Source organism: Gallus gallus, chromosome 1, assembly GCF_016699485.2.
Source record: "Gallus gallus isolate bGalGal1 chromosome 1, bGalGal1.mat.broiler.GRCg7b, whole genome shotgun sequence".
NCBI classification, from domain to species: Eukaryota; Metazoa; Chordata; class Aves; order Galliformes; family Phasianidae; genus Gallus; species Gallus gallus.
This window is the reverse complement of record NC_052532.1, coordinates 88,764,733-88,777,941: the sequence shown is the minus strand read 5'-3', so window position 1 is coordinate 88,777,941 and position 13,209 is coordinate 88,764,733. Positions and strand designations below refer to the sequence as shown.

Below are 13,209 nucleotides of genomic sequence, written 5' to 3'. Positions count from 1 at the left end.
GTTAATTTCCTCACAACCCATGTTTAAACCCACAGCCTTCAATGCCTTCTAACTGGAACACAAAGAGAAAAGTACACCTTGCTCTCCTACAAAGCAACCCTCGACCTTTGTTAGACTTGCTGTTTGTCAGTTCATTCCATAGAGTCTGGTTATTTCAGCCATCCCCAAACGCTGTCTGTCAAAAGTATGCTGGATCAACTCCCATCAGATAAAGCAATCCAGCAGTTATGATAACTGGCAAGTCTAGGCTCCATTCCCCCAGCCACCACTATGCAACAGCAAGCATTTCACAACTAGGTTACAAAATAAAAATAATATAAAATAAAACTGGAAAGTTTCCAAAGCTGTAGGACAACTTTGAGCACGTCCTTTCACAAAGAAACTCTTCTGGAGGGCTGCTGAAAGATGTTCCCTATGTATACACCTATGTGCTGACGTTGCAGTTTCTAGAGATGCACAGATGATGTTAAGGATAAATATGAACTCTGTGCAAGCCCAGGGCCTTTGCAGAGAAATGCAAGGACAGAGAAGTACTCTGCAGGCCTGGTCTGTTCATGTTTTTTTTTTTTTGTCTTAAGATACTTGGATACGTTCTACACATGAAAACAAACAAACAAAAAGCTAATAGAGCACTGCCATCTTTTAACTGCACAAACCAGGTGGCAGAGATATCAGAACCTGGGAGACAACATACCATTCACCACTTTCCAGGCTGCTTGACAGCAGAAGCAGTGTTAATTGTCAGGATCTTCTAAATCCTGTAGTGGATTTACAGACTCCACGGAAGAAAATCAACATGTATATTTCATCAGGTAATCTTTTTATCCATCCCCAGCAAAACCAATACCTTCTGAGAACTACCATGGCTTGAAAATCACATTGTCATATACACTCACCAAAAGAACAGAGAAGTAACACCCTTATTTTACTGTAACATTGGTCAAAACAGAGAGCAAGACATATCCAAAAATAAAAAATAAAATAAAAAAATATCTCAAATACATATTTTCTTCCTATTAGAGATTTCACCTTGCTGTTGGGGACTTCAAGAATTAGCATCTGAAGAGGAGTGCACCCTGGCACATGTTCTGCCCCGCAAACCCTGCTCAGTACAGAAGCAATGCAAAGGATCCTCCTAAGGCCCAACTTGCTCCAAGACAGCCCATGTCCCCCAGAGACTGCTTTCCCAGGAAGAAGGCCTGGGTGGCCCATTTACATCCCTTCAGCCCTTGGGTGTGCTGCTCCCAGCATACCTTTGCCCAGACGTAGCACCTGCTCCCAGCCAACAGGCAGAACTGACCTTCTCACATTGCCATGTGGGAGGCAAGCGGACCGCTTGGTGCAGGCCAGGAGGCCCAAGAATAATACAAACCTCTGAAGCGTCAGTCTAAAAACATTTTAAATCTGTATTTTTGCTTCAGAACCAAGTGTCTGGAAGTTTTAGCAGCTGTCATTTGCTTTTTGTTTCAGGTACAAATGCAGAGCTAGCCAGAGCTCCTTGCCAAACAGAACACAAGGCGCTGCAGCAGGCTGGGAGCATGTCTTTTTCTTACCTCCTCGTGAGCAGATCACAAGTCACAGTTACCAATCACACAGAGGATAACCACTTCTCTTTAATAAGGTAGAGGCACTGGACCGTGTAACGTAAAAATGCAGGGCCTGAAAGAGAAATACAAGGGCAAGTCTGCAACAAGACTGCAATAGGCCCTGTAATTTAGATTTATGCCTAACGTGTCCAAGGCTCTAACGAACGTTCTTTTTATTCTGGGCAAATGGGTGTACTGATGGACAGTCGGATGAATATGAGCCAGCAGTGTGCCCAGGTGGCCAAGAAGCCCAATGGCATCCTGGCTTGTATCAGGAACGGTGTGGTGAGCAAGACTAAGAAAGTCATCCTGCCCCTGTACTCAGCACTGGTGAGGCCTTACCTCGAGTACTGTGTTCAGTTTTGGGCACCTCAATACAGAGAGGACACTGAGGTGCTGGAGCAGGTCCAAAGAAAGGCAACAAGGCTTGTGGAGGGCTTGGAGAATGTGCCCTATGAGGAGAGACTGAAGGAACTGGGGCTGTTGAGTTTGGGGAAAAGGAGGCTGAGGGGAGACCTTACTGCCCTCTTAGAGTATCTGAATTGCAGTGAGAGCGGGGTTGGTCTCCTCTCACTGGTGACAGGTGACAGGATGAGGGGAAATGGCCTCAAGTTGTACCAGGGTAAGTTTAGGTTGGACATCAGGAAAAACTTCTTTACAGAAAGAGTTGTTAAGCACTGGAATAGGCTGCCCAGGGAGGTGGCTGAGTCACCAACCCTGAATGTCCTTACAAACTGTTTGGATGTGGTGCTCAGGGACATGGTTTAGTGTAGGGTTGTTAGAGTTAAGGCAGTATGGTTAGGTTGTGGTTGGACTTGGTGATCTCTAAGGTCTTTTTCAACCTGAGCAATTCTATGTTTCCATAAATACGTACTGAAGAGAGATGAGATCCTGCAGCAACAAAGTCAATCTAAACTGGGGGAACTGATCTACGTGGTCATAAAGCTTTAACATAATCATTTACCTTTTCTTTTTTTTTAATAAATAATTCTGAAGTGAAGGCAGACCTCTTTCTAACAGCACAACTGAGTAATACTTAACGATCAAGTTCACATCTTAGTATTCCCCAAGGCAATTTTCCTTCCGCTCCTGCACTCGTTCAGAAAATGCTTTAACCATGTACTGCAGTACAACTAGAGCACTAAAAACATGAGAGCAGCTGTGAACATCACTACTTGAAAGTTTCTCTATAGCATATTTTTACTTGATATGAAAAGCAATCTACCGTAAATCTCTTTGTTCCATCGAGTAAGCATGTCCAAGGGAAAGCATGTAATCAAAATTAACATAAGAAAGAAGCAGCAGGAGGCAGATCCTCTCAGGCCTGTCCAGCTAGGATGTTTTTGTACTCAGTGTTTGTGCAAGAGAAAATAAACTGCCTACACTGAAGCTATATGGTACACTTCATACCATGGAAATCAACCAAAAAAAACCCAAGCTGCTGCATGTACTACAAAGCCAAACAACAGAAGGCACAGAACAAGTGGAATACAAGACAAGATAAAAATTGATGCATAAAAAGCGACATAGCACAGCTCAATATTCAGAGGCTAAGAGCGCTTGCTTGATAGGAAGCCAGTTTAATATGCTTTATAGACTTTTTCAGTACATAATGGTCTATTGCAGAGCTTCATCAGGCACACACGCAAACGAATCCACCATATCCCTCCCTTCAGAAAACAGAATAAACTGTGTTTCACACGAATCAAGTAGTTCCACACATTTTTGCAGCAAGTTGGAAACAAGAACATCATTAAGGACCAGGGACAATTGAAGTCAGGTGGTTAATGCTTCTGTTTCTTTTGGTGACATCTATCATTTGCTTCTTTGGTATTATATGCTAATCAAGCTTCTGTGGCTTGCTATAAAGGCTTTTTGTTACTTACTCATGAAACTTGATTCCTTGGCAGGAGTTAATGATCCGTATTTAAGCTTTACATAGAAGAAAAATACACCAGGTGCTTATTCAATGAGTATTGTTTGATCAAAATCAACAAGAGAAGATGCTGAGTTGCTCTGTTTGTGTCCAGAGCTTCCACGTACTGTGGCAGCAGTATTACACCCAACGTCTATACTACTATACTGGGCTCAGTGACAGATAAGCCCGGAAGTCATTTTCAGACCTGCCAAAAGTGAAGGATAATGAAGATGCTAACAACTTAAGCTATGAGAAGTAGCAAAAATAATTAAGGATAGATTAAGGTACTCAGAGAAAACCAGTCCTCCAAGAGCCACAAGACAGAGCTGCTTACATTGGTAAATCCAAAAGCATGAAAGACTCTGTTTAAATGTGCATGATACATATTCATGAAATGTACTTGGCAGCAAATGAGATGTATGTAAAAAGTGAAGAGGCTAACAATTCATTACAATGAGGTCTAATGATTTGTACCTCTTTCCAAACGTGTGATACCCTGGTTTAATACAGTATTTCCATAAAAGTTTATTTATACTTATTTTTTACTTATTATACTCATTTTTAAACATGACTAACATTGAAAACAATTTGCTATCCAGACATCTACTGGCAAAGATGAAGGAGGTGCCACATGCAGTAATTCTGGGGACAAATATAGTATAGAAAATAAAATGACAACACTCTGACATGCAAATATTGCATTACTCAAGATTGTCAAGACTTCCTGACAGGCCAGGAGCTGGCCATGAGTAGGATGTAAATCTCTGGTTTCAGGAGTGACCCAGCATTAGGAAAGCTGTGCCAAAATCTTGTTTTCCTTCCGACTTTCTGTTATTGCAATTAGCAGCTCAGCTTTGACAACATGGGAACAGAGAATGTGTTGGAGCCTATTGGTTATCGTCTATCCCTTCTTCCTGGCATCTGAACACAAGCTGGCAGTGATCAAAATGCTGGCAGTTTCCAGCATGAACACAAGGATAAATGCTGCGCCTGCAATGAGAACAGAGCTATGGTGGTAAATTCAGAGGAAAAAACATCTGTCTACAAAAAGTCTGCCTCTTCATATGTAAGGGAATACATACTGAGTTAATCAAGTGGCAAGGGAGAACAGAGAGGGGCACTAGTATTCACTGAGTCTCAATGCACTGTCTGCAACACTATCTCTATTGAGGAAGTACACCCTGTCTTTGCACTTACACCATACAAAACAAGTTAGGGCTATAACTGTAATGTAAATGCTACCACTAACCGCCATTTAGCAAGGAGAGAAGTAAGGAAAACAGGCAGATCTACCCAACAACTAGCACAAAAATACCCCTATCATTACCCTTTGGTAATGCTGACGTTAAGGCAACTGATGGTGCAGTTTTGTATCCTCAACAATTAGGCTCACCTGCTTTCTCTCACCTAAACGCTGTTATAACAGAACAGTGGGGAGACAAAAACACAGTCTCCAAACCACTCACACAACTGCTCGCCTCACATCTGTTTTCCACTATCTTGCTTAAAGGCACTGCAACGAGATGACCTTACCCATGCGATATGAATAATTAAATAAACGCTACGGTGAAGCTTTGGAAGATTACAGTGCGATTCTTTCAAGAGAATTACACAGCTCCAAATTATGCACACATATAAAGACATTTCCCTGCCTGAACTACTACAGTGGAACTGAATGTTTATAGGCGTCAGCCTCAATTCAAAACCAACCAAACAAAAAAACCTAAAAGACATCTATCATAATTGCTAATTTTAGGCCTTAATTTACATTCACTATTCCTGAATTCCTGCACTGCACCTTTTTCAACTTCTTCTCTGAAGAGACAAAGCAATCTAACAGATGTGACAGAAATACATTAAAAAAGATAATCATAGATAATCTACGAGCAGAAAGTTTTGAATTAACTTAATTCTGATTTCCCTATGTCTTTATAACTCACAAAACTTTTCAGGTTTTATTATGTGCTACAGTCCCACGACTACACACTGATGACAAGTGCTCAACAATACACAAACACAGCCTTCAGGAATGGAAAGGGCTGAGCAATTTGCATCTGTTGTCTTTGCTCATTTTCCTCAACAGTACGTCTTCAAGAGGTTGTAAAGTTTCAAAACTTAAGGAAGAAGTGAAATTGCTGACTTTACACCAGGCTTATGTATAATTCCCTTAATAGTAGTCCCATCAATTATTTTTTATGAAAGGCGAACAGATAAGTACTTCTGATGAGCATGTTATATAAGGTTTCTACCTGTACTCTGAGGCTGTGTGTCCTTAAGCTCTTAAAGCCTCTGCAACAGGACTAGGGGCATTCATCTTTGTTAAGCTTAGTCTTAATCTACTATAAGGAAATCCCAAATTGCTCCTTATGCATCACCCCAAGTACACCATCAGGGTGTGCCTTTCATTGCACAGTTTAAACACTGCTTAAGAACACTACCATCAGTTATGAGGAATCTGTTTACTTCATATTGTTTGCTATTTCTAATATAAGCAACTTCAGTAATCCCTTAAATTGTGCATTGCCTTGCACACGTGGATGATATACAACAACATTATAGCAAAACAATACTGAAACATCATCAAAAACATGGGAAATTGAAGTTGTACTGTACATGGTCAACAGTAACAAAACTGAATGAACATTTCAGTACAAAAGGGTAGGATGCTCGTGAAAAAAAAAAAGATTTAAGAGGTAAAGCAGAGGTTCTACACCCAGCAGCAGCACTTCCTTACATTTTGGTCTATCTGTACAAATGCAGCATTGAAAAAATACCTGTATCTACAAAACAGAGGTAAGGAACAGCAGATAGAGCTCCGTTCTTACTGTGATAGTCACACCACTAGAATAATCTCACTGAGAACAGGGTTTCTGCTACTGATGGAAAAGAGTCAGGTGTAGGCTTCATCTATTTATGCAACTCTGCAGATTACGTTAGCGTTGCCAACTTGTCAATTAAATCATCGACGGTATTCACAAGAAGTTTTGTGTCCTCCTTCTCACTCATTCGATGTTGGCCAGCTTTGCGGAGGATAACATCCACATCTTTGCTCAGAACACGATCAGCAACTTGCATAGAGATCTGCCAAGGGACGTCACCATCCCTCATGCCGTGAATAAGACGGATGGGACACGTTACAGGGATAGGACTATTCAGCAGACAGTGATTTTCTGCTTCTCTAATGAAGTCATAGGTCAAGGAGTAATATCCTTCCTCGTTATGCTTTGTTGGAAACTTCCATTCACCTTTCTCTTCTATTTCTTTTTGCGCCTATAAAAAGTGCAAAATATACAAGACAGATGTTACAGTGGGTTTTCTAGAATGTTTCCATTTATTCCTGCTCTAAACACATTAAAACGTCGCCACTTGAAAGCACAGTCCTATTCAAGTTATATACAATAAGCTGAATAGGATTCAACACAATTTTAATGCAAATATAAGATATTTTAACACCAACATCTAATAGACTGTTGAACAACAGGGATCTGACTTCACATCCTACATGCCACACTACCATCAACACAGTGTAGGCTCACACCAGCACCATACTATAAGCACAGTATTTTGCAGACACTGGGATTACCATAAATGTTCTGCTTATCTCCACCACAAACACAGAAAAAATACTGGAAGACTTGAAGGGAAAGCACAGCTTGAACAACAGAATTTTTTTCAAGCGTTCAGCTTAACAAATATTTTGATTGCACAACAGACAACCATCAGCTTTACCTCAATGGGAAGCCTCCTAAAGGCTGTTACAAGATGGTCTGCTGCTACAGCTACTCCAACTAGAGCAGCTACTTTATCTGGGCGTGCTATCGCAGCATGGAGCATCAGCCATCCTCCCAAGCTAGAGCCCACCAGGATCTTAAAAGAGAAGAGATCAGATGTTATTTTATAGGTAACAGCTTTTATTTTCTTTTTACAAAGCGTTGGCTTTCATCTCATTTAACTACTTAAACCTCAGACATAATCCTGCTGTCCTTACCCAGGCAGAACTGTTGTCACCTCCAGTGGAAATTTTGCCTGAGTAAGCACCGCAGAATCTGGAATGTTATTATTCTTTTTGTTTGACATGGCTGGCTATTGCTCTCTGAGACTGAAACACTGTAAACAAAATGAGAGTTGAAACAATTCAGTATTGCATGCATACCTTTTTCCCTTCTTAAAATAAATGCACCTCACAAAGGTTCTGTGCAGTGACAAAGGTCAACAAAAGCAACTTGGAATATAAAATGTTTTTCAAATACAATACTAGGTTTTTCTGGGATGCAGACTGACTTTCTCACACTCATTTCAAAAGCAAACGAAGAAGCCAAACATTGTTACTGCTGTTTTTTTTTAAAGCTATTTTATCACATAGAGCATCTTAACTTTCAACATTCCTGCAAATCCTTCAATTAATACATCAGCGGTGGGACAAAGCCTCACTCTTTCATGAGAAATGCTGTGCAGCACTGAACAGCTCCTTGTCCCTCATTAGGTGGAACCTCCTCCACAAGACTTGCCCAAACCTCTTGGGACTGGGCCAGGACTGATGTAACCCAGTGCCAGTGACAGCTCCGCTCTAGTGAACCAACTCCTGCCAACCCACACATTCACAAAGTTGTGATCTACTGGTTTGCACAAGAAGCCCTACAAATAATGCTCTTTCAAATGGGTCCGCATGACAGCTGGCAGGTGCAAGCTGAGAAACAGAAGCTACTCTACACAGAACCTACTGAAGTGTATTTTTGATTACACAATATTCCATCTTTGGGAAAAAACATGTTCTATATTTAAAAAAGATATACAACCTGTGGTCCATCTGTAAGTTCATCCAGTATAGACAGAACATCTTTTCTCCACTTCCCAATCGTACACTCCTCGAAGTTCCCCTGTGAACTTCCACATCCTGTATAATCAAATCTGAAAAAGGAGTCATCATCAAAAGTTGTGGTACTACCTACAGCAACAGAGAAACTAAAATTAAGCAGTATTGCTTAACACAAATTATACAGAGGACAATATACTGCACTGAATATTTTCTTTCTTGGTCCCACACATCACCGGCAACATAAGTCACATGAAAAGCAGTTTATACACATAAGCAACTATTTGATCATTTCATGTAGCAACATTCAAATTTATCAGGGTATTTCCCAAACAAGAAATTTGACAAATTTCATTACAACTAAAAAACAACATACTTCAATATTAAAGGCACTTTACAAGTGTGAAAGCTCTTCTAAATGCTATACGCCATCAGGAAGACTTACAAAGCTCAGCATTCAGCCCGAATAATCAGAACATATTACCAAGCACGTGCATGTTTCTCTACAACCACAGAAGGCATGGGACAGCTCAGTACAATTCAGCAGTTAAAAACCACACTTACAGTCATAATTTAGAAAAAAAAAATAGTATTCCACATGCTCAAACTAACATTTCCAAATGTTTTATTTCTCTTTGTTGTGCCCTTAGCTTTAACATGTAACACTGGCTAGACCATAGAAATTTAAATAAATTTCTTTCAAAATACATTGTCCTGATCTACCTCAGCTCCTCAACAGAAATTCTACGTCTGAAATGCAAGAGAGAAACTCATTAGCTTGCATACAGCACAGCATGCACTTCGAATCAAACACCCAACTCTACATATGATATCTATTTCATATTCTCAAGAACAATGCTTCTACGTACCTGACGTAGGCATGACCTAGACAGCTGCAGAAATCTTCAAGGGCAGTTGCTTTCTGACCATTCATATTTGACCGCAAGCCTGGAAGGAAAACAACCCCTGGATTCCTGCCTTTCAGCTTACGGTAGGCTAGATTTGGTCGATCTGGTCGAGTAAGAAAGCTGACCGACGACTTCCACCTGCAAGCTAATAAGGAGAGCTATGAAGTACCACCATCAAGACAGCTCTAGCAGAAATAATAACATTTTATAAAATGAGAATTCAGGAAATATATGTACGTTACGTGAAATTAAGATACTTAGGCTCAGGGGAAAAGACAAACAGAAGTATCCTCTACACTATTCAGTACAGTAATGTAATGATTTGAAAGTGCTCAGTAATAACATCAGTCACATAAGGAGTCCACTCACCAACGAGCAAAGTGGGTGACAGAAACCGAGCACTAAGATATGCTATACTTCATTTGCCCTCATGTTGTATATCATCTAGAATATTTATTTATCTCTCATAAAATGACAGCTTCTTCATCAGTTTTTGTTGTTGTTGTTGTTGTTGTTGTTTTTTTTGAAAAGTGAATGCCAAATAACTCTATTCTGAACCTAAAGCACTGTGTGTGATGAAATACGTAACACACAGCCTCTCTCACCATACCACTCACAGCTACTGCTGCTTGAAGACTATTGCCAGTAACACTGAAAATTAGCAGGGTGATAAGCTCTGAGTCAAGTTCCTCAGAACTTTTTCATCTTAACAGCACTCTTTTCTTTAGAATCGAAGCACAAAAGGTTAAAAAATAAAGCTGTGTTTTCTGGTAATACAGAAAAAATGTATTAAACACAACTCATAAGGAGAAAGAGTTGACTGTCGTAGACCTATGAATTTCTCATGCATCTCCCATCACATGGTCTTGTGCATTCTTCCTGGCACTTAAACAGCTCTGTCCTTATCCACAAGAAGATAAATAACCTGCAATGGACTGTCAGACCTGAGCAGTTTTCCCATCAGTATACTCAGAACTTCATTTTTTCATTTTTGTTAAGGTTGAAGACAACAATCCAGACACATTTGAAAAGGAAACACTAACTGTCTGGGCTGTTATTCGCATTAACAACCATCCACACACAGAGCTGGTTTCAAACAAGGAACAATGATTGATAAAGGAAATGCTACCAAATGAAAACTATGCTGAATTTCAACAGCTGCTACTGTATTTAATCTGAACTCAGCAGTCAGTTGTACCTCTACTATGGATGAAGATAAGTGGTTTGTAGAGAGGTGTTACAAGGAATTAATCCACTCTGTTATCCCTCTCAGCAAGATAATGTGTTAAACTGAAAGCTTGGACAGGACTTCTGATAAGACTCTGACACTCTTAATCTTTAGATTAGAGGAGGACTGGTTCTTGAATACCATTAACCAATAGCAGAGCACAAAAACTACACAACCCCAAAAAATACATCAGGACAACTCGGTGGTATAGCCACTGGCCAACATACTGCAAAAAGCAGTCTAGAGTGCCAAAACACTTAGCTAGTCTGCTGCTTCCTCTCACAAACAAAAATATTATATTCAAGTCTTTTGTTTCCATTTGCATGTGCTCAAGTAAAAGTGCCATTTTATCTCTTCATGAAAAGATGGGACACACTGCCGACGCACATTCAGCTATCAGCAAACACCCCCAGCTCCCTTCCACCTGCGCGGCTTTCCTGCCACTTTGCCCCTAGCCTGCAGCAACGCACGGCGCTGTTGTGACCAAAGCGCAGGACCCTGCACTCGCTAGAAGCGCCACCCCACACGAGCCACACATCCGCCCTCTCCTCCTCGCGCTTCCTCAGGAAGCGGAGCGGCACCATTCCCACCTCAGCGACCGGCGCCACGAGTAGACACCCCTGTCTCGCCCGGGCTGGCGGCGAAGGAGCGCCAGCAGGGCAGCCCCGGGGCCCCTGCTTACCCGGGAGCCCCAGGGCCGCGCTGAGCAGCGGCAACCCCAACAGCGGGACTGAGGCGCGACCACCACACCGCCGCAGCCCCAGCGCCGCCGCCGCCGCCATGTCCACCTCCGCGCGCATGCGCCTCAAGGGCGCTGAATGGCGGACGTGTGAGGAGGGCAGTGCGGCGCTCCGCGGGCTGCTGTGGTGAGGGGGTGCTTCCTGCCGGCGCGGTCATGGCCAAGTCAAATGTTAGCCAAACTGCGAGGCCCTTGGATGTGAGCGATTGCTGTGGTGTTGTGAAACAAAAAAATCGGTACCCCTGGCCGATGGTGTTTTTGTTGCTGTTTTTTCAAATGGCGTGGGTCATCAAAATGAGAAAGTCACTGTGTACGTGCAGTGAGCAGGTAACGCTCATAGAAGCACGGGATATCCCGACTTGGAAGGCACCCACAAAGATCACTGAGTCAATTCTGGCTTCACACAGGGTATGGTTGGCCCTTTGGGCAGCCATGGCACGCTGCTGGCTTACGCTCGACTTGCCAACAGCCAAAATCCCAGATCCCTTTCCGCAGGGCTGCCCAGCCTCTCACTCCCCAGTCTGTACATACATCCAGGGCTGCCCCATCCCAGGTACAGGAGCCAACACTCGCTCTCATTCAGCTTCATGCCACTGGTGATTGGCCATTTTGTCAAGGCCTCTCTGCAAGACCTCTCTGCCTCTGAAGGAGTGAACAGCTCCTGTCCTGCACCCAGACACCGTCTCTACATCAAATCCTTCCCTTACAGATTAAGCACTTAATTGTGTAGAAAGGGGAGTGATTCAAATGGCTTCAGGAACATCACTGGTTTTGTTGGATTGCTTTCTAGATTTCTGAAATACCAAATGAAAGCATTGGAACCAAACCAAAGAAAAGAGGGGTTGCACATCTCCCGTTTATGCCATCAGCAGAATGTACTTGGTGTCTGTTCTAGTTGGACCTACAGAGCAGTCTGGGAGACTGCTGACATGGCAGAGCATCGCCTGTGCACACAGCTACTGGCCGGCAGAAGCCGCGCTGCTGAAATCACAGAGCAACTGCAAGAAATGGCGACAAACTGGGAAGAGATTGCTATTTTCTTTTGTTAGCCTTGCTTGGGAAACTGATTCCCACTGCCATCTGGAGAACCAGAGGGACATCAGGGAGGCCAGAAGGGAGCTACTCAGGGGACCACACGGGGAAGGGCAAGCAAGGTCTGGGTGAGAAGTGATCACATTTAAGTACAGTTTTACTTACTTCTTGACTGAAGTTAATATACCTGTGGCTCTGTGCAGGATCAGCAAGAAGTGCAGATCAGCAACATTTGCTCAGGCTTCTGCATCCAACCAGGCCCTGGGCACCACATGGTGATGTCACTGTGGTGAGTGGTAGGTGCCATGATTACATTTGAGCATCTTCCAGCGGAACCCTCAGACAGTTCCATTGGATTTGGCTTGCTGACCAGCAGGGCGGAGACTGTCTCCTTGCAGAAATGGCTGCAAGTGCAAACTTTGGGCAGATGGAGGCAAGAGAAAGTGAACCATGTGCAGAAACTTCTGATTCAGAGAACCTGGCTGAGTCCTCAGGCTTCCCTTCTGCTGATCCTCCAGGACAGGATCAAGGAACATCTGGTGATGCTGCCATAGCATTGATAATAGATGGAAAGCAGACAGAAACATTTATTGATTAAGACAAAATCAAATATTTATCTCATACTTTTTCTGAAGAAAGCACTGGCAAAGCCAGCATCTTCTCTGCCCTCAGCTTTCCAGAGAAACTCTGGGTGTTGGCTGAAAGTGACCAATTTGAGAGCATTCGGTGGGGTTGCGGTGGAAAGTGTGTTGTGATCGATGAAGTAGTATTTCAGGTGGAAGTACTGGGAAGGAGAAGGCCTTGGAGAGCTTTTGAGATTGAAAGTATGAAGACTGAAAGTTTTGTTCAACAACACAATCTATATGGATTCACCAAAACACTACCTGACTTCAGAAGACCTCCCTCGCTTCCCAGATTTCTGGCAGAGGAAGAAGCATTTGCTGCCCATTGGAAGGTACATCTGTTGCTTCATGTGTGAACCAAC

General features: G+C 42.5%; 1 protein-coding gene and 1 non-coding gene across 3 annotated transcripts; one reads left to right on the top strand and one right to left on the bottom strand.

Moving 5' to 3' along the window:
• Nucleotides 1–3,150: 3,150 nt before the first annotated feature.
• Nucleotides 3,151–11,743, bottom strand: ABHD10 (abhydrolase domain containing 10). 2 transcript variants are annotated; one of them, XM_040667097.1, is made up of 5 exons: nucleotides 11,136–11,743; nucleotides 9,187–9,363; nucleotides 8,301–8,412; nucleotides 7,234–7,371; nucleotides 3,151–6,774 (listed from the first exon to the last, which is right to left on the bottom strand). In XM_040667097.1, the coding sequence occupies exons 1-5, from the start codon at nucleotides 11,348–11,350 to the stop codon at nucleotides 6,433–6,435; spliced, it is 984 nt and encodes a 327-aa protein (XP_040523031.1). In that variant the 5' UTR covers nucleotides 11,351–11,743; the 3' UTR covers nucleotides 3,151–6,432. The 2 variants fall into 2 exon arrangements, with proteins under 2 accessions (XP_040523031.1, XP_416633.4); XM_416633.8 differs by having other exon boundaries at nucleotides 9,187–9,370; nucleotides 11,136–11,258.
• MIR7446 (microRNA 7446) lies at nucleotides 11,230–11,292 on the top strand. Its single transcript, NR_105614.1, has one exon. It is a non-coding gene; the product is annotated as a microRNA 7446 (primary transcript).
• Nucleotides 11,744–13,209: the final 1,466 nt, after the last annotated feature.